At 33.9% G+C, this 27,459-nt stretch overlaps 3 protein-coding genes across 4 annotated transcripts; all 3 read left to right on the top strand.

Annotated features, from left to right (window-relative positions):
• The first annotated feature begins 3,628 nt into the window (after positions 1-3,628).
• Positions 3,629-5,212, top strand: LOC120006496 (tropinone reductase homolog At2g29170-like). The gene is made up of 5 exons (XM_038856556.1): positions 3,629-3,841; positions 4,022-4,229; positions 4,326-4,542; positions 4,610-4,716; positions 4,821-5,212. The coding sequence occupies exons 1-5, from the start codon at positions 3,762-3,764 to the stop codon at positions 5,001-5,003; spliced, it is 795 nt and encodes a 264-aa protein (XP_038712484.1). The 5' UTR covers positions 3,629-3,761; the 3' UTR covers positions 5,004-5,212.
• A 7,576-nt stretch (positions 5,213-12,788) lies between these two features.
• Positions 12,789-14,236, top strand: LOC120006489 (tropinone reductase homolog At2g29330-like). The gene is made up of 5 exons (XM_038856545.1): positions 12,789-13,033; positions 13,127-13,334; positions 13,421-13,637; positions 13,730-13,836; positions 13,937-14,236. Exons 1-5 carry the CDS (start codon positions 12,951-12,953, stop codon positions 14,117-14,119), a joined length of 798 nt encoding a protein of 265 aa, XP_038712473.1. The 5' UTR covers positions 12,789-12,950; the 3' UTR covers positions 14,120-14,236.
• A 10,694-nt stretch (positions 14,237-24,930) lies between these two features.
• On the top strand, positions 24,931-27,059 carry LOC120015286 (tropinone reductase homolog At5g06060-like). 2 transcript variants are annotated; one of them, XM_038867645.1, is made up of 6 exons: positions 24,931-24,967; positions 25,101-25,214; positions 25,310-25,517; positions 25,758-25,983; positions 26,084-26,190; positions 26,664-27,054. In XM_038867645.1, exons 2-6 carry the CDS (start codon positions 25,135-25,137, stop codon positions 26,844-26,846), a joined length of 804 nt encoding a protein of 267 aa, XP_038723573.1. In that variant the 5' UTR covers positions 24,931-24,967; positions 25,101-25,134; the 3' UTR covers positions 26,847-27,054. The 2 variants fall into 2 exon arrangements, with proteins under 2 accessions (XP_038723573.1, XP_038723580.1); XM_038867652.1 differs by lacking the exon at positions 24,931-24,967 and having other exon boundaries at positions 25,161-25,215; positions 25,306-25,517; positions 26,664-27,059.
• Positions 27,060-27,459: the final 400 nt, after the last annotated feature.

Here is a 27,459-nt window from a genome sequence, read left to right as displayed (position 1 = left end):
TTGTGAGGACACTTTTCCTTTCAATACCATTTCGGACTCTTCCACTAACTCACCACCACAAGCCTCTTTACCTATTCATTCTCTTGCTAGTGACCCATTACTCGTAGACACCATACCCATTCCTACAGAAACACCATCACCTACCTCCTCTCCCTTACCTACTACAACACGTACATCTAACCCTTCTTCCTTACCAAACACGAGTATACCACCTCCAGAACCTACACCACCAACAACATCTGACACCATCTCCTCCATATCACCATCTTCTCCCACTTTAGATACCGAGAAAATCCTTCTACTCCCTCCTAATTTAGTACGCCTCATGTGCTTGTGTTTTCCTTTAGAACACGCATCGGGAAGTGGGTTGGCGTAGACCCAGTGCACGTGGTCCCTTGTGACCCGCACGTTCAAACCCCTCAATTCATGCACTTCTTCATTATTATTATTATTATTTTTTTTTTTCTTGCAAATGAAAAATTAGATATTAATTTGTACATTTTAGACAAATCTTTTTTGTGAATAACCTCAAACCAATTAATCGAATTATTATTTAATACGCAATAGTAATAGATGGAAGACTGCTAAAAATAAAATGATTCTTTTGTTATTTTGGTATTTAAGAATTTCAAAAGTGTGAGTCGGAAAAAATCTCTTAAAAATGGAGCAGTTAATCCCACAAATGATGTGGGCCTTACGGAGAAGAACCATCCAACTGGGCCTGCAATTTTTTTATGTCAATTTTTTTTAGTATAGCATTATATCTACTTTAGTTGTAACTCAAAAAAAAAAAAGTATTCGCAGACGCAAACACAATTATTTTCCATGGCCCACATTAGGGTGCCTTCCAATACATTTTTCTGATGCAACTGTTTTACGGATATTATTGTTTTTGTTTCAAGTATCCAAAATATTGAGATGAACGCACACGATTTTATTTGGATTATTTGAGATATGTGAAGACCAAGATTTTACATGTATCACATGCGTCAATCTCAACATTTAAAAATCCAGTGCGACAAAAATACAAAAATTTCTAACATTTTCGTTTATGATCATAGATCGTGGAATTTCATAATCTTTACAATCAAAAGCTCAAAGAACACTACACATGAGAAAAAACATACACGGATCCATGAAGATGAGACTTGATACTTCAATACTCATTTTCTCCCTCCTTTACCCTTAATTTTGATTGAACTTGAAGATGGAGTTGAGTTCTTAAAAATGGGTAGAGAGAGGACCGAGATATTGCTCAAGTATTTTTTTCTTTCTTTCCGTGATTCTCTTATGTCCATCAAACAAGAGAAGTTTCATTCCATTCAATAATTCTCTTCTCAAATTCATCTATGAGCGATTGCAAAATCGAATAAGAGATGAGTGGCTCAATGATTGTCTAGTTACACACATTAAGAAATAAGTGTTTGATCGAGTTCCCAATGATGTTATTATGCAATATTACTCAAACATGATAACTCGGAAATAATAATTGTAATAGTTTTATGAAATTTATGGATATGATTTTTATTTTTATCTTAATGTCACCCAAAAAAAAATTTCGGGGTCACCGCCCAAGAAATTTCACCCCCTAATATTCGATATTGATTCCGCCCCTGAATAGAATTGTTGTACATTAATAGGAATGTGACACACATTATGGTTTCTTCAAACCATAGATAAGTCACACGTCGTTGTTTACTAAATCAATAGATAGACAAAGTTGCATGAACCATAGGAATATAGGAGCATGACCTATGCAATCGCTATGTGATTATCCATTGTTCTTAATATGTTTTTGATATTTGAATCCAATTGTTAGGAATAACAAGGATTATTGTTGAAAACACTTTTGATATATCTAGGAATATAACATTAAATATGAAAGGGAAATCGATTGTCAATGATTGAATAGAGAATTGAGGATTAACAAATCAAGAGAGTTTAATTGGATAGGTGGTGGTGACATTAAGTGCCATAGTATTTGCATTATTGATTTCAATCCGTGTTTCACTTGTTAATTGCTTTTAAATTTACTTGTTTTAGTGTTAGTTTACAATCAAATCCAACTATTCGACTCTCCAAATAATGTAGGATTTAATTATAATTGGTACTTACTTAAATTGTCAATATATCCTGGTGAGAACTATAATTTACTCTTCACTCTATTACTTGTGGAATTTGTGCGGTTCACAACAGTTGCCATTCCCATCGAAATTCCTTAGCTATTCCCATGCCCATCGGAATTGCTTCTGTTAGTGGCAATGCCTTTATTCAATAACAGGTGCTGGGTTGGTTTCTCTTGTGTTTCTTGGATAAAAATTGGATCAATTATTAGGAGAAATGGCAATTGGGCATGTTACGCCTTCGACTAGAGACGAGGAGAAATGGCAAAAAGGAAGGGAAGAGAAAAATGTAGCAGGGGCAGAGAGGATGGGAAGAGAGGGCTCTGTTAAACATGGTTTGAAATTTGAATTTGTAACAACAAAATAAAGTTCTAAATTTGGAGTGTACACGTGGCTACAACTTTATTGTCAGATTAAATAAATGGTCTAGTTTACTTAAATATAAAATCGAAAATATTCGGTTTATCTAAAATCAAACCGAATAACTGAACTTCCACCCCTACCTGCTGCAGAGTGCTTCTATTGGGATTTTCTTATCCCGAATATGATTTGAACTTTTGTTTGAATTTTGAGTTCAACGATACCTCTCGATCTCGTAGTTTGAATTTAAATCCAAATCTTCATTTATTGACGAGAGGAAGTTTCTCTACAGCCATCCTCACGTATGGAAACTCTCCTGTAGTTCGTGCACTCCCATGTGTCATGTTGACTCAACATAAAATTTTTTCCACGGTAAACGATTCCCTTAACACGATTATACTTCTCTCTAGACATATTCAAATATTAAATAATATTATATACGGTCCAATCCGGTTAATAATTAGTTATAATTATATTAATCCGCTGATCGGACCGCATATACTTTGTTAGTGTTGGTTATTGGAACCGTTTCATCAAAAATGGTAAACTAACCGATTTAAATCGGACCGACTGACAAAGAAAATGAAAAAAAAAAAAAAAAGGAGTAAGAGAGAGTTTGCTTATTATAAATTTTTTTAAAAATGATGGCGTCAACCTCTCATGGCCATACGACCCATACCATAAAGTGTGTGTTTGGCATAGCAGTTGTGTTGATTTTCAACGTTAATTATTAAGCTGTGAAAAAACAAAACAGAGTTTAAAGATCTGAAATAAGCTTTGAGGTGTTTGATAAAGCTGTTAACTATTGTTAGCGGTTAAGTTGTGTAAAATATATTTTGTTTGTATTAATATTAATTTATAAGTATAATTTATCATGTAAAAATTATAATTACTTTAATTTAATATTTAAATATCCATTTAATAAGCATAATTATTAATTTATAAATATAATTATCAACTTATAAGTATAATTATTAATTTATCAATATTTAATATCAATATATAATATTTAATATCAAATTTTGGGACCCACAAAACATAAAAATTAAAAAAAATACAAATAATTCACTTTAAGGGAATTAAGGGATGGGACCCATACCTTTTTGGCATTGCTACCATCCCAAAATCAAAACTTGAGGGTGGGGCCACCCTCAAATTTGTTGTGTTTGGTGAGGCGGTACGGCTTTGGGAATCGGCCCACCAAACACTGCCTTGATACCACTACATGAACCGTTAAGATTCATTTGTTAGGGGGGCGAGTACACACAGACAGCAAGAATGGCTGGAAGCAGGGAAGACACTAGATGGTCTCTTCAAGGAATGACTGCTCTCGTCACCGGCGGAACTAAAGGACTCGGGTTCTTCTCCTCTTTCTTTCCTTTCAATGATTTTTCTCTTACTTTAATTTTGTTCCCGTTACCCTGAAATATTGACTCCAACTTTTGTCTTTCAAGGACTTTTGGAGTTACAAGGTTCGATCAGGGCCTTTTTGGTTTATTGTATGATATGTATTGCTATTTGCTACAAACTGGTACTAGGTTTGCAGTGGTGGAGGAATTGGCAAAACTAGGAGCAAGCGTCCATACATGTGCTCGAAATGAATCCCAGCTGAAGGAATGCTTAAGAGTGTGGGAGGGTAAGGGATTTCAAGTTACTGGTTCGGTTTGTGATTTAGCATCTCGACCTGAAAGAGAGAATCTAATGACTCAACTTTCCACTCTGTTTAATGGAAAACTTAACATACTGGTGAGTCTCACTCACATAAATGTAAACATAGCAAGATTTACAGAGTAATTCCTAATCTGTTTTTGGGTTTGTTTTGCCAAATCTTTGTGGATCTAGGTGAACAATGTTGGGACAAACATACGGAAGTCAACAGTGGAGTTCACAGCGGATGACTATTCATTCATGATGAGCACCAATCTTGAATCAGCTTACCATATATGCCAACTTGGCCATCCTCTTCTGAAAAGTTCAGGATCAGGGAGCATAGTTTTCATTTCTTCTGTTGCTGGTGTGGTGTCACTCAGTGTTGGATCTATATATGGAGCAACTAAAGGTGATATTTTCTTTTGTGAATCTAAAAATAGAGGCTGTAAGTTGATTGGTTTTTAATGTATTTGCAGGGGCAATGAACCAACTTGCAAAGAATTTGGCTTGTGAGTGGGCAAAGGATAATATAAGGGTTAACTCAGTTGCTCCCTGGTTCATCATCACTGAGCTCAACAAATCGGTAATATATATCCCTTCGATGTCTCATGTCTAGTAATACAAAAAAATAAAGTCCATTTAATTGGATGAACATCTCTGCTTTGCTTTGTTACGTTGTGCTTGCAGTATTTTGATGATGAAAAATTTGGAGCGGCCGTAATCTCTCGTACCCCCATGGGTCGCACTGGGGAACCGAAAGAAGTCTCTTCTTTGGTGGCATTTCTTTGCATGTCTGCAGCTTCGTACATAACTGGCCAGACTATTTGTGTGGATGGAGGGACAACTGTGAATGGCTTCTCATTCCCTTAGATTGTAAGACAATTCTAAGATCTACTACCCTGTGGTTTATCCATTTCTAGGAATGTAATGTTTATGGTTCCCGTAATGTTTATGATTTGGGAACGATCCATCTACTTGTTGTTTGGTTTGACGTTGTTGTCATTAATTCGTGGTTGATCTTGCTCTGTTTGTCTTTCATAAATTGTAAGGTGCTTAATGAGAGTGGATCTGCCAACCCTGATGCAATCGTCCAGCAAATGTGTCCAAATGAAGGAATAATGTGGCCCATATTATTTATCAAATAAAATTTTAAACTGATGTGTATTGTTTTTAATAAGAAGTTTGATGTATATATGTGTATATATGCCAATCACACATACAAAAGAAGACTAATCAGACATATGCTTGTCTATAAAAATACAATTCATTCATTCATGTAGCTTAACAGATACGAAGTGACACCCGAGCCACTTGTTGGAATGGTAAATATGATGTGTATCATATTGGTGACCAGAATTTCTATTCCACCACAATGCACGGGACAAAACTAAGTCAAGAGAATGATTGTTTCATGTCTTTAATTTTATTAATGTAACCAAAATTTATTCAATTAATTATATTAAGCCAAATCGTTTGTTTTTTTTTTTGAAAGGGTTATAACCCTGAACTTCATTGAAGAAGAAACTTCACAAACAAACATGCCTAGTGAACTCAACTGCTCACTAATAGCACGCACCCATTCTCCAAAGAATGACAAACAAAGACTAAGTACAGTCCATACAAAGACCAAGTTACCTAATAAATTGGGCAATTGAGGCCAAATAAAGTTCAAACGAAACAAAAATACCAACCAACAAACAAAAACTCGATTAGCCACGTAAGACCTAGCAATACCGAACACAATTACTCGTGTGAAATGAATCCGGGTTATGTGATTTAAGAATATATACACATGCTTGGTATTTTTAAATTAGTACGCCTCACGTGCTTGTGGTTTCTTTAGAGCAAGCATCGGGAAGTGGGTTGGCGTAGACCCAGTGCAATTGGTCCCTTGTGACCCGCACGTTCAAACCCCTCAATTCATGCACTTCTTCGTTATTATTATTTCTTTTTTTTCTTGCAAATAAAAAAATTAAATATTAATTTGTGCAATTTAGAAAAATCTTTTTTGTGAATAACCTCAAACCAATTAATCGAATTATTAATTAATACGCAATAGTAATAGATCGAAGACTACTAAAAATAAAATGATTCTTTTGTTATTTTGGTATTTAAGAATTTCAAAAGTGTGAGTCGGAAAAAATCACTTAAAAATGGAGCAGTTAACCCAACAACTGATGTGGGCCTTACTGAAGAACCAATCAACTGGGCCTGCAAATTTTTTTTATGTCAAGTTGGATCAAGTATTCGCAGACACAAACACAATTATTTTCCATGGCCGTTAGGGTGTCTTTCCAATACATTTTTCTGGTGCAACAGTTTTACGGATCTTATTATTTTGGTTTCAAATATTTCAAATACTGAAATAAACGCATATGATTTTATATGGATCATTTGAGGTATGTGAAGACCAGGATTTTATATGTATCATGTACGTCAATCTCAATATTTAGAAATCTCAGTGCCACAAAAACACTAGAATTTCTAACATTTTCGTTTATGACGCATGATAAAATTGAAAACTCCATTAATAGAAATGAGTATCACAAGAAACATATTCTAGTGCCTACATATTTGTGATAAAGTTATCAATGTATAATTCCGACCAATCGCGTAGCCATCAGCTTTTGCTTTTCCTACAATTTCAATTTATCACAATTTTGTGTTTTTGGCTCTGTTTGGTAGAGCGGAAAGATTGGATTTCAATGCTAGTGGAAATGCTGTAGAAAAAAAGCTGAGCTTAAAACTGTGAAATATATTGTGAGGTGTTTGGTGAACTAAAAATTAATGTTAGCGGAAATGCTGTTGAATTAAAGTATTATAATCCGTACAAAAAAAATTTATAATATTATATTTTATAATTTTGTTATTAAACTTAATCTAATAAATTTTTAAGCATAATTATTTTTATTAATAAAACTAATAAAATAATTATTTTATTAAATATAATGATTTTATAATATTTTTTTATTTTTATTAACCTTACATTTAGTTTAATAAATAAAATTTACTAATAAAATTAATGTTAAGTATAAAATTTAAATATTTTGATTAATAAAATATATTGTAATTATTAAATGTATTACTACTTTAAGTATACATTATTAAATATTTTTATATAAAAATTAAGATATTTATCTGTATTATAATTACTAATTTAAAAGTATAATTATTAATTTAAAAGTATATTTTATTTGTATTTTTAAATTTTAATTATTTTATTTCAATATTAAATTACTGTTATAATAATTATAAATGCATAAATATAATTAATTTATAATTTTTATTAAAATATAATTATATTTAAATCATTAAATAATAATACTTTATATAAAAAATGTAGGACCCATGAACAGATCCGTTGACGATTTTTGCCTGTTTGGCATGACGGAGCCACAACCAAACAGACAGTTTATTTCAATTCGAAGCCCCCAAAGTGTAATATTCCTCTTTCCAACTTTAAAAGCTAAAATAAGAGTCCCAAAGATCAGAATCGTAGGCATTTTTTTCTCTTCTGAAAGATTTTTTATTTTAAATATCAATTAATCATGCTGTGAAAGTAGGGGTATTAGCAAATGAGTCGTTTACTGAACGACAATCAGTCAATCACATTACATATAAAGGATCACTCATCCATTAGTTCATGGGTTCGACTCCTTCCTCTTCTCCAAATTTCTGTTTAAAAAAAGAAAAGAAAAAGAAAATAGGGGTATTAAAAAATCGTAGAAATTGAATCCACTGCTTAACAGGCGAATGGGTGAGTTATTTTCAAAAACTAGTTGCATGCTCGCGTTTCGCGCGATACATAATTAATTTGAAAATAAAAATTTTTGATAATTTTTCGATACTTTGTTACCATAATAAACAATAGAACTTGAATTATAGAAAATGGAGATAATTGTGAGATGAACAAATAACTACAATACCTTTTTCTCAATATGCTAAGAAATAATTTTCTAAGAGGGAGCAAAAAATTTGATGTATAAGGAAAAAATATGCTCGGCGTTTAACAATTCTTGATTGCCTGCTTTTCTCCAAAGTGGCAAATGTCATCAAGAACATGTGTATGGACAACATTCTATGCATAATAGTAAATGGAAAAATCATGAATCTCATTCCAAACTTGAGTACTCAGTAGTGTCAACAAAGCGAAAATATGTGTCCCCATTTATTCACGCGACTAAAAGGTAAAACTAAAAGGTTTTTAAAAGTGACAAAGTTTGAAGTGCAATTCACTTCACAAAGATTTTAATTATAATGCGAGTACATTCAATGGCAAGATAATAACACTGCTATATATAACATGATATTATTGAATTGTAACATATGGTTGATCACATGAGGCGGAAAAGACATGATGATTGAAAGCGTTTCTTAATACAACTTCAATTTAATTTTTTTACATGTGGTAAGAGTTTGAGCCATACAGAAGCAAATGTGGCAGCTTCTAAAACACTTTAGTATTTTGTAATACACTTATCTTAATTATATGATTATGATTATGATTGTTCAATTGCTTAGCCGTTACTTTTTATTATTTTACCTTTTTAAATCACTTTTTGTTGTTCCTATTAGTATTTATGCACATTTAATTGGTGCTTAGCCGTTACTTTTCATTATTTTACATCTTTTATCACTTTTTGTTGTACCTAATAGTATTTATGCACATTTAATTGGTTTTCATTGAAATAGCATTGATTTTCCAATAATTAACATTTTTAATATTATGTTTATTTAATTTTTTAACATCTTTAATATTATGTTTATTTAATTTTTAGTGGGTCTCTATTATTAGTATTGATGGTTTTCCCGATAAGCTTTTTACCCCTCTTTTAGCTATTCTCCACAATTCAAGAGGAGGCATCCTTGGGGCATCCATTTTATATATATAAACTAGTTGCATGCCCGCGCTTCGCGCGGCACATATTTTGATTGGAAAATAGAGATGTGTGAGAATTTTTCAATACTTTGTTGACATGAAGAGCAATAGAGTAGAGTTTTAATTGTAGAAAATAGAGATGATTGTGAGATGAAGATGAAGATAAAATATGTACAATACCTTTTTTTTAGTTTGCTAAGAAAAAAATTTCTAATAGGGTGTAAGAAATTTGATTCATAAGAAATAGGTATGTTAAGAGTTTATCAATTTTTATTTGTGTCGTTAGTATCTACAAAGTGTTATAGGTCACCAAAGCATGTTTATGAGACAATATTGTATGGTTAGTACAACATTCTCTATAAAGTGACATTCAATATCGAGAAATACAATGTAGTATAAGTAATATTTTTGAAATTATATTTTTAGAATAAGATTCTTAATATTTTTAGAATAAGATTTTTGAATTTATAATTTTGAAATGTTATGTATGACTAGTAGATTTATGCCTATAATCACTTTGACCTTCAACAACTCTTTGAATTCTATCATGCTTTCCTGTCACCACTTACATGTTCCAATACCAAATGGGCTGAATTTACTTACACATTAGAACAATATAGCGTGAGAAAAACCTCTCATATTGTGTATGTTGCAATCCAAACAGACTACTAAACCTGACCAAACTCTAAACTTGCACAATACATCAATTAAATACTACAAAAACACACAAAATACATCAAAAACACACAAAATGATAAAAACACACAAAAATTCTCACAAAATGATGATAATTAATGCTAAAAACATACAAAATGTTTTCAAACTAAATACTACAAAGGAATTTAATTAATTGAGTAATATCAAAAGACTCTTGTAATTAACAATACATGACCTTAGTGAAGCTGAAACAACATCAAACCACTTTTCCATGAACGAACGTAATATTTAGCAATTTTTGTTTGCGTTGTTTTAGTTGCATGACACATAATTAATTTGGAAAATAAAGATTTTTGGTAATTTTTCGATACTTTGTTATCATGATGAACAATAGAATTTGAATTATAGAAAATGGAGATAATTGTGAGATAAATAAATAATTATAATACATTTTTCTCAATATGATAAGAAATAATTTTTTAAAAGGGAGCGAAAAATTTGATGCATAAGGAAAAAATATACTCAGAGTTTAGCAATTCTTGTTTGCGTTGCTTTTTTTTCCAAAGTGACAAAAGTCACCAAGAACATGTGTATGGACAACATTCTATGCATAGTAGTAAATGGACAAATCATGAATTTCATTCTAAACCTGAGTACTCAGTAGTGTCAACAAAGCGAAAATATGTGTCCCCATTTATTCACGCAACTAAAAGGTAAAACTAAAAGGTTTTTAAAAGTGATCAAATTTGAAGTGCAATACACTTCACAAAGATTTTAATTATAATGTGAGTACATTCAGTAGCAAGATAATAGCACTGCTATATATAACATGACATTATTGAATTGTAACATATGATTGATCACATGAGGCGGAAAATGCGTGATGATTGAAAGCGTTTCTTAATACAACTTCAATTTAATTTAATTTTATTTTATTACATGTGGCAAGAGTTTGAGCCATACAGAAGCAGATGTGACAGCTTCTAAAGCATTTCAGTATTTTGTAATACACTTATCTTAGTTATATGATTATGATTATGATTGTTCAATTGTTTAGTCGTTACTTTTCATTATGTTACATTTTTTAATCACTTTTTGTTGTTCCTATTAGTATTTATGCACATTTGATTGGTACTTAGCCGTTATTTTTCATTATTTTACGTCTTTTATCACTTTTTGTTGTTCCTAATAGTATTATGCACATTTAATTGATTATCATTGAAATAACATTGATTTTCCCATAATTAACATCTTTAATATTATGTTTATTTAATTTTTGGTGGGTCTTTATTATTAGCATTGATGATTTCCCCATAATTAAGGGAAAGCATTTTACCCCTCTCTTTGGTATTCTCCACAATTCAAGGGGAAACATCCTTAAGGCCTCCATTATATATATATAAACTAGTTGCATGCTCGCGCTTCGCGCGACCCATAGTTAATTTGACAAATAAAGATTTTTGATAATTTTTTGATATTTTGTTAACATGATAAATGACAGAGCTTGAATTATAGAAAATGGAGATAATTGTGAGATGAACAAATAATTACAATACCTTTTAAAAGGTTTTAAAAGGTTTTTAAAAGTGACAAAGTTTGAAGTGCAACTTACTTCACAAAGAGTTAAATTGATGATTGACGATTGATTAATGCTGTCAAATTTTCCTTTTTTTCACTTTTTTTTGCTCTCTGGTTTTTCCTATGTTAAATTTAATTTTATTACAGCAAATTCCATGAATTGATCTCCTTTTGGTGCATGAATCGGGGAGGAGATAAGAAGATAATTATGAGATAAACTTGAGGTGGGAGAATCATAATGATAGAGAATTGATTTGGCTTTAATATTTTTTTAGAACCATGTTTTTCCCTTAGTTTTTTCCACGTGGCTCCTTGAATCACGCTAAGCAAACTTGTGGCTTTAGTTTTATATATATAGACTAGTTGCATGCCCGCGCTTCGCGCGGCACATATTTTAATTGGAAAATAGAGATGTGTGGAAGTTTTTCGATACTTTGTTAACATGAAGAGCAGTAGAGCTTTAATTGTAGAAAATAGAGATGATTGTGAGATGAAGATAAAATATGTACAATACTCGTTTTTTAATTTGCTAAGAAAAAATTTTTCTAATAGGGTGTAAGAAATTTGATGCATAAGGAATAAGTATGCTAAGAGTTTATCAATTTTTATTTGCGTCGCTAGTATCTACAAAGTGTTATAGGTCACCAAAGACATGTTTATGAGACAATATTGTATGGTTAGTACAACAATCTCTACAAAGTGACATTTAATATCGAGAAGTACAATGTAGCATAAGTAGTATTTTTGAAATGATATTTTTGGAATAAAATTCTTAATATTTTTAGAATAAGATTTTTGAATTTATATTTTTGAAATGTTATGTATGACTGGTAGATTTGTGCCTATAATCACTTTGACCTTCAACAACTCATTGAATTCTACCGTGATTTCCTGTCACCACTTACATGTTCCAATACCAAATGACCTGAATTTACTTACATATTAGAACAATACAGCATGAGAAAAGCCTCTCATGTTGTGTATGTTGCAATCCAAACAGACTACTAAACCTAACCAAACTCTAAATATGCACAATACATCAACTAAATACTACAAAAACACACAAAAATTCCCACAAAATGATGGTAATTAATGCCAAAAACACACAAAATGTTTTCAAACTAAATACTACAAATGAATTTCATTAATTGAGTAATATCAAAAGACTCTCATAATTAGCAATACATGACCTTTGAGAAACCAAAACAACATCAAATCACTCCTATGAAACATTAAATTCTCATACAATTCAATATAATTTTAAAATTATTTGAATACTATTAACTGTATGAGTGTGGTTGTGGGTCTTAAAGTGTATGAATGTGGTTGTGGGTATTAAAGTTTTGCAATATATTTATGTGTGTGGTTGTGGGTCTTAAAGTTTTCTAATATATTTTAAAATTTTCTTTTGTCTATATATGTTTTTTTGTAAAGACGTCCACGTGACACCATGAATTAAGGAAAAGCCTCGTGGATCCTCAGTTATATAGATTGATAGATTGATTGATGATTGATGATGATTGATAGATTGAAGAAATTCAAAGAACCAATAGATGATCGACCGAAGTAATGGATGAGAGAAGGGGTGTCTGTCGTGTAAATGAGGGAATGAACGGAGCATAGAGGTGTTTGGGTTGAACAATTGTTACTTTAGCAGGGCAGGTGGACACCAGAAAGAGTCAGAGAAGGAAGTACAGAGAGACATGGCTGGAAATAGCAGCAAGGATGGTAGATGGTCTCTTCAAGGAATGACTGCTCTCGTTACTGGCGGTAGCAGCGGAATTGGGTTCTTCCTTCTCTCTATTTGTTGCTGATGCTTTGAAGTTTCATCTTAATTTGTTGTCGTATTTTTTGACCCACAACTTCTGATTACCTGCAGGTTTGCAATAGTGGAGGAATTGGCAGGGCTTGGAGCAACTGTGCACACATGCTCTTATAATGAATCCCAGCTTAATGAATGCCTGCGCGAATGGGAAAGAAAGGGTTTTCCAGTGACTGGCTCAGTCTGTGATTTAAAATTTCGAGCCCAAAGAGAAGATCTAATGGCCTCTGTTTCGTCTCTGTTCAATGGAAAACTCAACATCCTTGTAAGTATCACTCTTCACACACAAGATTTGGTGATGAAAATTCCATTGACCCAGTTTTTCTTACTTCTTGTTCTTGATGGCACTAGATAAACAACGCGGGGACAGTATTATCGAAACCAACAACAGAATTCACAGCAGATGAATTCTCACATATCATGAACACCAATCTTGAATCTGGTTTCCACTTGTCCCAACTTGCCTATCCTCTTTTGAGAAATTCAGGAGGTGGGAGCATTGTTTTTATCGCTTCGGTTGCTGGTGTTGTCTCAGTAAGCGTTGGTAGTCCATATGGACTAACCAAAGGTGAATTTTCAATAATGGTTTTCATTATTGAATGCTGCTGTTCATATACAGAAGCTACGGATGATTAATAAGATTGATTGGGGTATTTGCAGGAGCATTGATCCAACTTGCAAAGAATTTGGCGTGCGAGTGGGCAAAAGACAATATCAGAATCAATGCTGTCGCTCCCTGGTTCATCATCACAGAGCTTACTAAAGCTGTAATTTTCATTTTCATCTTCATATATATATATATATAACTTGTTCTTTGCCTAATATATTGGTGTCATTTCAGATCTATATTGTTTTTTGTGTGTGTAGTATTTTGAAGACGAGAAGTTTAATGAGGCTGTTATCTCTCGAACTCCTATGGGACGCACAGGGGAGCCAAAGGAGGTGGCTTCGTTAGCGGCATTCTTATGTATGCCTGCAGCTTCATACATAACAGGACAGACTGTTTGCGTTGACGGAGGGATGTCTGTGAATGGCTTCTCATTTCCATAAATATATCATATGCTTCAGTAATCTTCAGCCTTTTTCCGTTCTCTTTGTTGTAATAAACTGATAAATCGAGATGTTTGTCCCTTCAATCTTCCAGAAATGGCTGAAACTTCATTATTATTACTTTTTTTAGTGACGGGGAATCCATCAAAAGCAGCACAACCTGGGTCGAAACTCAGTGCATAAATAACGTCAAATCGTATGAGTGTGATAGAATCTGCTACTTCCCATGCACATGTGCTTAAGAGATTCAAACACCTAACTTAACTATTTTAACCAACGATTTTTTTTCTCTCTAAAACTTAGTTGTTGATGAACTATCCAACTATAAACAATTGAACATTTTTCAGTAAGTTAAAACAATTGTTGTCGAGGATTTGTTGGTTCAAGGACATCAAAACCTCCCGGCCTGCCACTAAATAATTTTATAATCAAACAAAGATCATTTGATTAGGTTGCAATTATCACCATTGTTTATTACTTGTCTTCATAGTTTTCTTAAAATTTTGAACTGGAGAAAGGAATCTTATGGCCAGCAACATCTCTCAGTTTCCCTGTTTTCTCTAACCCAATCCAACTACTCCATGAAAAATAAAATAAACACCCATCGGTTATGACAAAAAAACAAAAACAATGGCCCTGATAGCATATTGTTGGGCTTGGCCCTCTAACCCTCTGCTTTTGTTATGTGCTTTAAAAAACAAGTCCAGAAAAAGCCCAAGGACTTCTGTGACCCATCACACTGATGCCGGCCCATTTGATTCCATAGTGGGCTAAGTCCAATTGCTGAGTAGCGGATTTTGTCGGTTTTTTATCCACCCATTTCAATACCCAGACCCGGACGAGGACGAATCTCTGACAGCTGAGTCGGCTGAGGGTTTTGAATCACTGCCGCGATGATTATCTCATTATCCAAGGCAAATCATTATTCTCCCGTCACCTCTTGAATAACTAGTTGGGCTGTTGCATGATAGGCTCCTTCAACCTAAACCTACTGCAATTGGAAAGACAGAGCAAAGGGAATTCGTAGAGGAAGAACAAAGAGGAACAACTTCATTAATTTCTCAAAACTGACTTTACGAGATGAGACCCAAGGCTAATATACAAAGTCCAAGGTGAATAACCGCCTCAACACATAGGCCCACAACTCATTTTGTAATAGAAACCCAATACACGTGACATAACCCAAGCCCAAACAGGTAAACTGACAATTACTAGAACAGTTACAACTCCACTAATTACGATTAACAGATTGACAATGAAAAAGACTTTATCAACCTTGACAAAGGCCAAAGGTTCTTATCAACTTCACCTCTCTTCAAATAATCCTTGTCCACAAGGAAATAGATCTTGCACCTACAAACTGTACTACAGACAAGAAACTCTGCAAGTGCAATAAAATCAGTTAGCAACATCTTCGTAGTAAACAACTTCACAGTTTGAATGTAGGAAATTTTTGAGTGAACTCTTCATAATCCTCCCAAGTGGCTTTTTCTTCAGAATGATATTGCCATTGTACCAGCAACTATGTTCCTGCTACATTACCTTTTCTGTAAACCCTCCTCTGTAAGATAGCTTTAGGAATTTGTTGAATTAATCCCGTCTGATACTTCTGGTAAGATGTCAAAAGGAGTGATAGAAGGTCCCAAACGCTTTTTCAAGTTACTCACATGGAATACTGGATGAATTTTTGAACTGGGAGGAAGTTTTAATCTATAAGCAGTTTTTCCAATTTTCTCAAGTACTTCATAAGGACCATAGTACTTGGGAAGAAGTTTATGAAATGAATGGCCAGTAAGTGATGGGTATTGGTAAGGGATCAACTTTATATACACCAAATCTCCAATATTGAAAACCCATTCAGACCTATGCTTGTCAGATTGTTGTTTCATTCTTTCTTGAGCAAGCAGTAGGTTATGCTTCAATAAAGCCAACATCTCATCTCTCAACCAGAGCTTTCTCTAAGACATCCAGTTTTGCAGAACCCAACTCATATGAACTAACAGTTGGTGGTGGATAACCATAGACCAACTCAAAAGGTATAGCTTGAGCTGCAGTGTGGGCTTCGATAAAGCCAACATCTCATCTCTCTCAACCAGAGCTTTCTCTAAGACATCCAGTTTTGCAGAACCCAACTCATATGAACTAACAGTTGGTGGTGGATAACCATAGACCAACTCAAAAGGTATAGCTTGAGCTGCAGTGTGGTAAGCAGTGTGGTAAGACCACTCAGCCTAAACCAGCCAGTTTAACCACTTCTTTGGCTGCATGCTGGCAAAACATCTGAGGTATGTTTCTAGACACCTATTTACTACTTCAGTTTGTCCATCTGATTAAGGATGGTATCCAGAAGACATGCATAATTTGGATCCTTGTATCTTAAAGAATTCAATCCAGAACTCACTAATAAAAACAGGATCTCTATCACTAACAATAGAGGCTAGCATGCCATGAAGTTTGAAGATATTCTCAATGAATAACTGGGCCACAATACTAGCTGAATAAGGATGAGCAAGAGGTATAAAATGATTGTACTTAGAAAGTCTATCTACCACCACTATAATCACTTATTTACCCTTGCAATTAGGTAGAGAAGTGATAAAATCCATGCTGATATCCATCCAACCTCTTATAGGAATTGGTAAGGGTTGTAATAGACCAGGAGGTGACACTGTCTCATATTTACTTTGTTGGCATACTGTACATTTCGCTACTAACAGCTTAATCTCCTTTTTCATACCTATCCAATAGAATACCTTTTTCAATCTATGATAGGTCTTTAATACCCCAGGATGTCCAGCAGTTGGTGTTGCATAAAATTTATGGAATAATTTTGACTTCCATGGTGAATCAGAACTCAGAACAATCCTATTATTATATTTAAGAAAACCATTGTCAAAGCTATACATAGATGAAACTCCATTGGCTACAGAATCCTTCAACTCTTGCAATTTAGCCAAAATCCAATCATCTTTCTCCAACTCCCTCCAGAGATTGTCTAACCACCCAAAGTAAGGGTAAGAAATAGCCAACAATTCACTCCTTGTATTACAATCTTCAAGAACCCTTGATAAAGCATCAACTACTATGTTGTCAACTCCTTTTTTTAATGGATTTCATAATCAAATCCTAAAAGCTTTGACACCCACTTCTGCTGGAAAGTAGTGTTAACCTTCTGATTAAGGAAGTATTTTAGGCTGCAATGATCTATCTTAATTATAAAGTGCCTCCCCTGCAGATAATGCTGCCACTTTTTTACAGCAGAGACAATTACAATAAGTTCCTTCTCATATGTAGATAAAGCCTTGCTTCTAGGGCCAAATGACTTACTAGAAAAAGCAACAGGCTTACCCTTCTATTGTAGCACAGTACCTATACCATTGCCAAAAGCATCACACTCTACTATGAATGGAATGTTAAAGTCTGGTAGTGCTAACACTTGAGAAGAAGTCATCACTTCTTTGAGTTTTTCAAAAGCAACAGTAGCATCATTAGTCCAAACAAACCCATTTTTCTTTGTCAATTGATACAAAGGTTGGCAAATTTTTCCATGACTAGGAACAAATTTTCTATAATAACCAGTTAAACCTAAAAATCCCCTTCACATTTTTGGGTATTGGTCAATCTATAACAACTTTAATCTTGGCAGGATCAGCAGCCACAACATCAGCAGAAACCACATGACCTAAGTACTCTACTCTGGTTTGACCAAATGCACATTTCTGTCTTTCAACCAGTAAACTATTCTTCAGTAAAATATCAAAAGTTCTCCTTAAATCCTCCAAATGCATTGTCCAAGACTCACTGTATACTAAAATGTCATCTAAAAACACCAAAACTGATTTCCTCAATAAGGGCTTAAAAATAATAAAATATCATTCATCAAACACTAAAAAGTAGCAGGAGCATTAGTAAGACCAAAAGGCATTAGCAAAAACTGATAATATCCCTTATGAGTCCTAAAAGCAATTTTTTCAATATCCTCATCACTCATTCTAATTTGGTGATAGCCAGACCTCAAATCTAAGTTTGAAAAATACCTAGATCCATGGAGCTCATCCAATCAATCATCAATCAATGGGATTGGATATTTATCCTGAATTGTCAATTGATTTAACTCTCTATAATCCATACACATTCTCCAAGTTCCCTCTTTCTTTTTAACTAGTAACACAGGAGAAGAAAAGGAACTATGGCTATCCCTAATGAAACCTGCCTGCAATAACTCCTTCATTGCTTTTTCTATTTCAGTTTTTTGCATTGGACCATAATGATAAGGCCTTTTGCTTGGTGGGTTTGAACTTGGTAGTAATGGTATCTTATGATCATATTTCCTTATTGGTGGAAGAGTAGATGGAGATTGAAATATAGAATCATATTTAGCTAATAATGCATCTAACTCCACTAGTTGATCTGAAGACAAAGCAAAGTTTTCTTGCTTAACCTCTCCTACTTCCTGAGAATAAAGCAACATTCCAATACTAGTATCATGTAAAACCTTCACAATCTGCTGTATAGAAACTTCCTCAACAAATGGTTTATTGTAATTCACACCCTTTAACTGAAAAGTTTTACCATCAACTGCAAATTCCATTGTCAATTCCTTGAAATCCCATAAAATTACGCTACCATCACTAAATTATGTCACTAATCCATCACTAAGTTTGACGGGATTTCACGCTAAAATTTGTCACGGAATTAGTGATGAAATATTTTAGTGACAAAAATTTCCATCACTAAATTCGTCCTAAATTGATCATTAATAACACCGTCACTAATTCCGTCACTAACAAAAAATATCAGTGACGGAATGAAATCCATCACTAATTTCCATGACAAAATTAACAGTTTCTTGTAGTGTAATATAATATCACAGCCTCCTAATGGCAACACATACAAGCTTGCCAAATGACTATACTGTCCCATAGTTAATGGAATAGACTTACAGCACCCCATGCTCTTCACTGTACGCCCATCAACAATCATTACTTCAAATTCAAAAGTGTTTTCCCAGTAACTACCCAAATGTTTGATGAATTTGGAACTAATGAAGTTATGAGTACTACCTGAATCCACTAAAACAATCACAGTTTGATTTTTAATCCATCCTTTAACCTTCATACTCTTTAGAGAAGGAATAGAGGCTATACCATAATAAGTTGTTGAACTTAATTCCATTCGATGGCAATCAGCTAATTCCAACTGTTGGCAGTCTACAGCTACAACCTCAGAATTATTCTCATTAATTGAATTATCATATTCCTCTTCCAAATCCACCTCCAATAACAACAACTGTTTTCTTGCACATTGGTGACCTCTAATATACTTTTCATCACAATAGAAGCAAAGTCCCCTTAGACCTCTTGTCCTGAAATTCCTCTGGAGTTATCTTTCTAGTAGGTTCCAAATTCTTTTGAGTAGTGAATGCTACAGGTTTATTAGCAGCAGGCACAATAGCAAGATTCTTATTAGCAGCAGGGACAAAAACAGTAGCAGGAAAAGTCTTAATAACAGGCTTTGCTCTCAAAAGGTTCAATTTAGAATCAATTTGCACAACAAGGGCAATTGCATCATAAACAGTATTAGGTTTAAGGAGTTTTACATCATGCCTGAGCTATTCCTTCAATCCACTCAAAAAACAACTTTTTAACTGAGTAGGACTGAGCCCAATTGTTCTAGTTGCCAAACGCCTGAACTCAGTAATGTAATCCTTCAGACTTCCCATTTGCTTCAATGTGAATAAAGACTCCGATCTATCCTCGAATTCTGATGGCCCAAATTCACGAACAAAAATTCTTGTAAATTCCTCCCAAACCGAAGTTGTTTGGAGACAATCAACCCAACGAAACCACTGTAGAACTTCTCCCTCCAAAATTAAAGGATACGATGACTACCTTTTGATTATCAGAAGTTTCAAAATAGGCAAAGTATTGTTCTGCTCGATATATCCAAACCAGCGGGTCATCTCCGTCATTGAAATGTGAAAACTTTAATTTCTGCCAAGCACTCCTCACTGGTTGCCCGGGTAAATAATGGCATAGATCTTGCTGTTCAACTCGTCGCAAATTTCGATTATTTCCCAACTCTGGATGAAAATCTTCTTCGAGTACAACAGGTGGAACCGGACCTTGAATTGGGAGATCAGCTTTTCTCATTTCTTTTTCCGCATGTATCTTAGCTTCAATCTGCGTTTCTATCAAAACCGGCAATTTTTCAAACTCATTGTGTACAAAAGTCTAGAATTTCTGAAAACTCTCCAATGCCAAAGCAAATTTCTCAATACTGGCTTCCGAAGTAAAAAGATGATTATCCATGGCGACTCTTGTGGTCTTGCGAGGCATGCACAGGTAGGGAAGTAAGACAATCACAGGTAGGGAACTGCTCCGATACCAAAATGATAGGCTTGGGCTCCTTCGACCTAAACCTACTGCAATTGGAAAGATAGAGCAAAGGGAATTCGTAGAGGAAGAACAAAGAAGAACGACTTCATTAATTTCTCAAAACTGACTTTACAAGATAAGACCCAGAAGAAAATTTTATCTACACACTACAAAAACACTATCTTTACATCATTTTTTGAACATGATAAGTTTACACCAAAAAATTATATGTCTACACACAAAATTATAGTGAAAAAACCAAATTACCCTTGTTTTATACAATATTAGAAATATTAGTGTTAAGTTTACACACACATTTAACCCACAATTCAATCTCCCCTCCCTTACCGATTTCATCACATCCAAACGTTTGCTCCTACTAATTCTACACAACAAAATCGAAGTCCATGTCCGACCAAGAAGTGTGTTAGAGCTTGTATGTCAAGTGTCAACTACATGTTCTCATGATAGGAAGTAATTTCTCCACTGCATTAGGCAAGTTTTCCAACAGTTCAATGAATGAAGAAGAGATCTCAAGAAAATAGAAAGAGTTGTCTTTGAGGTGTGTACAATAACATCATGGAACTGAGTGAACGAGTGAAATTGCATAATTCTCTTGTAGTAGAATCCGATACCGAGAATAAAAAGAATGAAAAATGAAGAAGAAGCGGGTCGCACAAAAAAAAAGGAACACAAAACACAATTATGCAGTTTTCCATTCAGTCATAAATTAGGTTTCTAGGGCACAAAACTCTTTTGCAGTAAATCTACTTTAGCATGGCAATTGCAATTATGATAATGGTTAATATGTCATTGTATATACGGATATTTATGTAAACTATAAAAAAATTAAAAAACGATGTAAAGTGTTTTTATGGTGTGTAGATAAAATTTCCCAATATACAAAGCCCAAGGTGAATAACCGCCTCAACACATAGGCACACAACCCATTTCGTAACAAAAACCCAGTACACGTGACATAACCCAAGCCCAAACATGTAAACTGACAATTACTAAAACATTACAACTCCACTAATTACGATTAATAGATTGACAATGAAAAAGACTTTATCAACCTTGACACCGCCGGACAATTGTCGAACGAGTTCGACTCAACCAGTCTACCCGGGTAACAAAAACTAAAACAGAAAATGTACACACAGATTGCAACTTAGATCTACAGCAAGGATCTTGACTTCCCCTTCAACAAAAGAGATTGAACTCTCTCTCAAATTTGAAAATCTCGTCACTAAAAATCTGAATATATGTAGCCTGAGCACACCAGAAACGCCAACGATCCAAGATCCGTGACAGATGAAGGAGATCGAAATTTGGAGAAGAGAAACTCTGCAAAATCCTTATTCAACACAAAACATAAACTTAACAAAATTAAACAAATCTAGGTTATCATACCAATGGGAGGAGGAGAAGAGATGGGCGAGAGAAAAAGGGGGAAAAGAGAGGTAGTGGAGGAGTAGGCAGTGGAGAGGAGGGAAGCTGGGAGAAGATGGGAAAGGAGGAGAGAAATGGTGGGGGAGGGGAAATTTTTCAGAAAAAAGTATTAGATTACATATTAATTTGTGAAATTTAGACAAATCTTTTTGGTGAATAAAGGCAATTAATCGAATATTATTTAATACGCAATAGTAACAGATCGAAGACTCCTAAAAATAAAATGATTCTTCAGCTCATAAATAAAATATTCCTCGAAATTTTTACTCTCATTAAACCATTTATATCTCATATGTATTGAGATTCCGATTTATAGATCTCTTGGTTCTAAAAATCCAAATAAAAAGGTCCAACCATTTCTTCTGTAACTCTTTCTAAAATTTGTGCCAAAGGAGATGGCTTTGTTAGTGGCATTCTTACGTATGCGGTATGCCTACAGCTACATATCATACATAACAGGACAGACTGTTTGCGTTGAAGGAGGGACCTTAAAAAGAAAGAATTTAAGAAATGTTTGTCCCTTCAATCTTCCAGAAATGGCTGAAACTTCATTATTATTATTATTATTATTTTAGTGATTGGGAATCCATCGAAAGCAGCACAGCCTGAGCCGAAGTGTGTAAATAACGTCAAATCGCATTGGTGTGTGTTAGAACTTGCTACCTTCCACGCACATGTGATCGGAGATTCAAACTCCTAACTTAATTATTTAAACCAACGATTTTTTTTTTCTCTAAAACTTCGTTATTGATGAACTATCCAGCTATAAACAATTGAACATTTTTCAGATAAGTTAAAACAATTGTTGTCGAGGATTTGTTGGTTCAAGGACATCAAAACCTGCCGGCCTGCCACTAAATAATTTTATAATCAAACAGACATTATTTGATTAGGTTGCAATTATCACCATTGTTTATTACTTGTCTTCATAGTTTTCTTAAAATTTTGAACTGGAGAAAGGAATCTTATGGCCTCCAACATCTCTCAATTTCCCTATTACCCTTTTTATACAAAATTATAATGAAAAGATCAAATTACCCTTATTTTAACAATATTAGAACTATTAGTGTTAAGTTTACACACACATTTAACCCACAATTCAATCTCTCCTCCCTTACCGATTTCATCATATCCAGACGTTTGCTCCTACTAATTCTACACAACAGAATCGAAGTCCATGTCCAACCAAGAGGTGGGTTAGAGCTTGTATGTCAAGTGTCAACTACATGTTCTCATGATGGGAAGTAATTTCTCCTTTGCATTAGGCAAGTTTTCCAACAGTTCAATGAATGAAGAAGAGATCTCTAGAAAATAGAAAGAGTTGTCTTTGAGGTGTGTACAATATGATAGGAACCTATATGTAAATAAATGTTTGTTTACCCAACTGTTAAGTATTCTGTTAAACTTAACAGAATATGAGTTTCGGAGCTAACGTCCGTTAGTTGAGTCGGTTCTCCCTGTTGTTACAAGAAGTAGTTCAACTTTGTAACAACTAGTCTGGTGAATGAATGATATGAAATGAAGATGATTTCTTCTCTATGTGTCTTCTTTGTCTTCTTCCTCTGTAAACCTTTCTTTTACCATCGTTAGGTTAAGTTTGAAAGAGGTTTAACACAATAACATCATGGAACCGAGTGAACGAGTGAAATTGCATAATTCTCTTGTATTAGAATCCAATACCGAGAATAAAAAGAATGAAAAATAAAGAAGAAGCAGGTCGCACAAAAAAAGGAATACAAAACACAATTATGCAGTTTTCCAGTCAGTCATAAATTAGGTTTCTAGGGCACAAAACTCTTTTGCAATAAATCTACTTTAACATGGCAATTGCAATTTTGATAAGGGTTAATATGTCATTGTATATAGAGATATTTATGTAAATAATAAAAAATTAAAAAAAAATTGTGTAAAGATAGTGTTTTTGTGGTATGTAAATAAAATTTATCAATATACAAAGCCCAAGGTAAATATCCGCCTCAACACATAGGCCCACAACCTATTTCGTAACAAAAACCCAATACACGTGACATAACCCAAGCCCAAACATGTAAACTGACAGTTATTAAAACATTACAACTCCACTAATTACGATTAACAGATTGACAATGAAAAAGACTTTGGATTCGTTTGGTAAACAATTTTGACAGTAGCATATATGGTTGCTGAAATGTTTATAGGTGTTTTGTTGTACTTTTACTGGTAGCATATTTGCTGTTCAAATTGTTGTGTAAATTATGTGTAGGGGTAATATACATTTTAATAATAAAACATAATAATTAAAGATTTGTATTTAATTTTAATTAAATAATTTAATTAATTAACTAATGAACATAACAAATAATATTAAATATTATTAATTTAATTTAATTAATTAACTACTCCCTCCGTCCCATTTCTATAGTCTATTATACTATTTTTGGAAGTCCCAAATAATAGTCCACTTGCTTTAAATTAAGTCGTTGTTTTACTATTATACCCTCATTTAATACACTTTTTTCTCACCACAATTTTCTAATTACCTTAAATCTTGCAAATAGCATTAAAGATGGTTTGAAAAGTGTATCACATTTAATGAGGGTATATTAAGAAAAGAACGAACTTTAAACTAAATTAACCATACTTTCTTAATCTGTGTGTAAATAATTATCGGACTACAGAAATGCAACGGAGGGAGTAATGAACAAAATAAAAATTTATTAAATATTATTTAATAATTTAATTAATTAACTAATCACGCGTACGAACTTCAACTACACGAATCATATGTGTTGACCTAAATGAGATAACGCTTAAAACTGAGGGTATTTGGGTCATGTCCAATATTGTTCAAATTGGAACAATAAGAGAAAGACAATAATATTGTTGAAAATTGTTGGAAGGCAATATATTATTGTTCAATATTGCTTGCCAAACTGGCTCTTTATCAACCTTGACAAAAGCCAAAGGTTCTTATCACTGCACCTGTAGTAGGTTAAGCGGGATTGATCATATACGCGATTGCGAAAGACTTGTGCAATTGGTGAGAAATCATTCTTTTGTATCAAAAAATTATTCTTCGTATACTTTTCAAAATAATTGTGCACCTGTCAATTCGTCGTCGTTAAAGATGTGTTAAGAGTTCAACTGATGGTATCGTTTGAATCATTTGTTAGGGTTTCAGAGGCACACAATTGGGGAAAGCTAGAAATGGCTGGAAATATGGAGGACACAAGATGGTCTCTTCGCGGAATGACTGCTCTAGTCACCGGTGGAACAAAAGGAATCGGGTTTTGATTCTTTCTTCTCTACCAATTTTCTATTTCCGTTTTCAGCATAATAATTGCCATCTGATTTTGTGTGACTGTCTATAAACTATCTCCAGTTTTGCAATAGTGGAGGAATTGGCAGGACTGGGCGCAAGCGTGCATACATGTTCTCGAAATGAAGCAGAGCTTGAAAAATGCTTACGAGAATGGGAGAGCAAGGGTTGTCGAGTCACTGGTTCAGTCTGTGATTTAACATCTCGAACCCAACGAGAAACTCTAGTCACCAAAGTTTCATCTTTGTTCAATGGAAAACTTAACATCCTGGTACGTTTCAATAATATTTGTTTGGTACTTTGTACTGTAAATTCAAAATATTATTGTGGGTTTTATCCTCTTCTGTATTTTCTTCCTATTGTGTTTATTTTTCTTGCAATGAGGAGATTGTGTTTATTTTTCTTGCGATGAGGAGGGTCATGGTGTACCAAATGCGAGCCTTTTCTTTCTTTATAATTTGGAGCTAAACTAACCTTTTTGAGGATTTCGTACATGATTTTTGGGTTCTAGATAAACAATGTTGCGAGGGTGATATGGAAGTCAACGGTAGAGCTCACAGCAGATGATTTCTCATCTATGATGAGCACCAATGTTGAATCCGCTTATCACATGTGCCAACTTACACATCCTCTTCTCAAATGTTCAGGAAGAGCAAACATTGTTTTTATATCTTCTGTTGCTGGTGTATTAGCTGTATATGTTTCTGGATCTGGATCCATATATTCTGCAACTAAAGGTGATTTCCTCATAAATTAGCTCTATTTTTCTTGGATTTTTATTAATAATTGAGTGGTGCCCATGGAGTCTGTTGTCTGATGATTTTAATCTACTTGCAGGAGCAGTGAACCAACTTACAAAGAATTTGGCATGTGAGTGGGCGAAGGACAATATAAGAGTTAACGCTGTTGCACCCTGGTTCATTCGTACAGAGCTCGTCAAAACTGTAAAATCCTCTCTTCTTTATGAATGCTATGCTACTTTAGTAAATTTTATTGAGTAATAAATGGACTGAAGCAGTGGAGGATAAAAGTGTTCAATCTAATCTTAATTTTCAGTATTGATTGCCCGCAGTTGAAAATAGAGAGCAATGGATACCTTTCTTTTTGTCTGCATAAATGTTATGCTTATGTGTTGCTTAAGGCCAGTATATATTATTACATTTTTGGAATCACTAACGGTTTCTTGACGGATAAAATCTGTTTTCTTCATGTTTTCATTGGATTTGTTACTTCAAATAGTCGCATTTCATTTGGTTAATCCATTTATGATTCGTTATTGTTTGTCGTAGATTTGGAATTTAGATAATGCATCTTCTCTTACGTAGTTGTATGTTTCTTATAAGATTAAAGCTTGAATCGACGAGTATAATTTCCCTCGCTGAAGATAAAGTTGGTTCTCTTTCTTTGACACCTGCAGTTACTTGATGATAAAAAACTAGAGGAGGCTGTTATCTCTCGAACTCCAATGGGTCGTGCTGGAGAGCCCGAAGAAGTCTCTTCTTTAGTTGCATTCCTATGTCTACCTGCAGCATCTTACATGACTGGACAAACTATTTGTGTCGATGGAGGGACAACCGTAAATGGGTTCTCATTCCCATAAACACTGGCCTCAAGATACCTCGGAGGCATACCACATCTAGGATCTCCTTTTATTACTGCTTCCCTAAACCCATAAATATTATCAGCTAAAACCAACGGACATTGAAAAATATCCATAATCATTAGTCTGTGGGTTGGGTGTTGTGTTGTGTCGGATAAACCATTACAACCGACTTTTATGATATATAATTATCTATTAGTTGTATAAATTAATAAATGTGCCATAGCTTATAAAATACGACGTATTTGCTTAGCATGCCCAAGAATAAATACATATAATATTATAGATCGATTTTTGAGTATTTTGACAGCATCTACTTACTCACCCATCTCTACATGAGTCGGTGAAATTATTACCTGTCATAGCGTGAAGGGAATCTGCACCTCCAATTCTCTCCTGGCTATGCTTTTCATTGATGGCACTAACTTAAAAAATCAGAGCCCAGGTGCGAGGTTGGTGATCATTAGGCCCATTTCTCATAAGTGATGTCATTTGTTTAAAAAAAAATTAAGTAGTTTAAAAAAAATTAAGGAGAGAGATTTGAAGAGGATTGGGATAAGATGTCATTAAAGGGAGCGATTTGGAAAGAATTAGAGGGAAAATTTCCTTCCAT

The sequence above is a fragment of the Tripterygium wilfordii genome, chromosome 2, assembly GCF_013401445.1.
Source record: "Tripterygium wilfordii isolate XIE 37 chromosome 2, ASM1340144v1, whole genome shotgun sequence".
In the NCBI taxonomy this organism is placed as follows: Eukaryota; Viridiplantae; Streptophyta; class Magnoliopsida; order Celastrales; family Celastraceae; genus Tripterygium; species Tripterygium wilfordii.
Note: the sequence above shows the minus strand (reverse complement) of the source record. Positions and strands in the feature narration are given on the sequence as shown.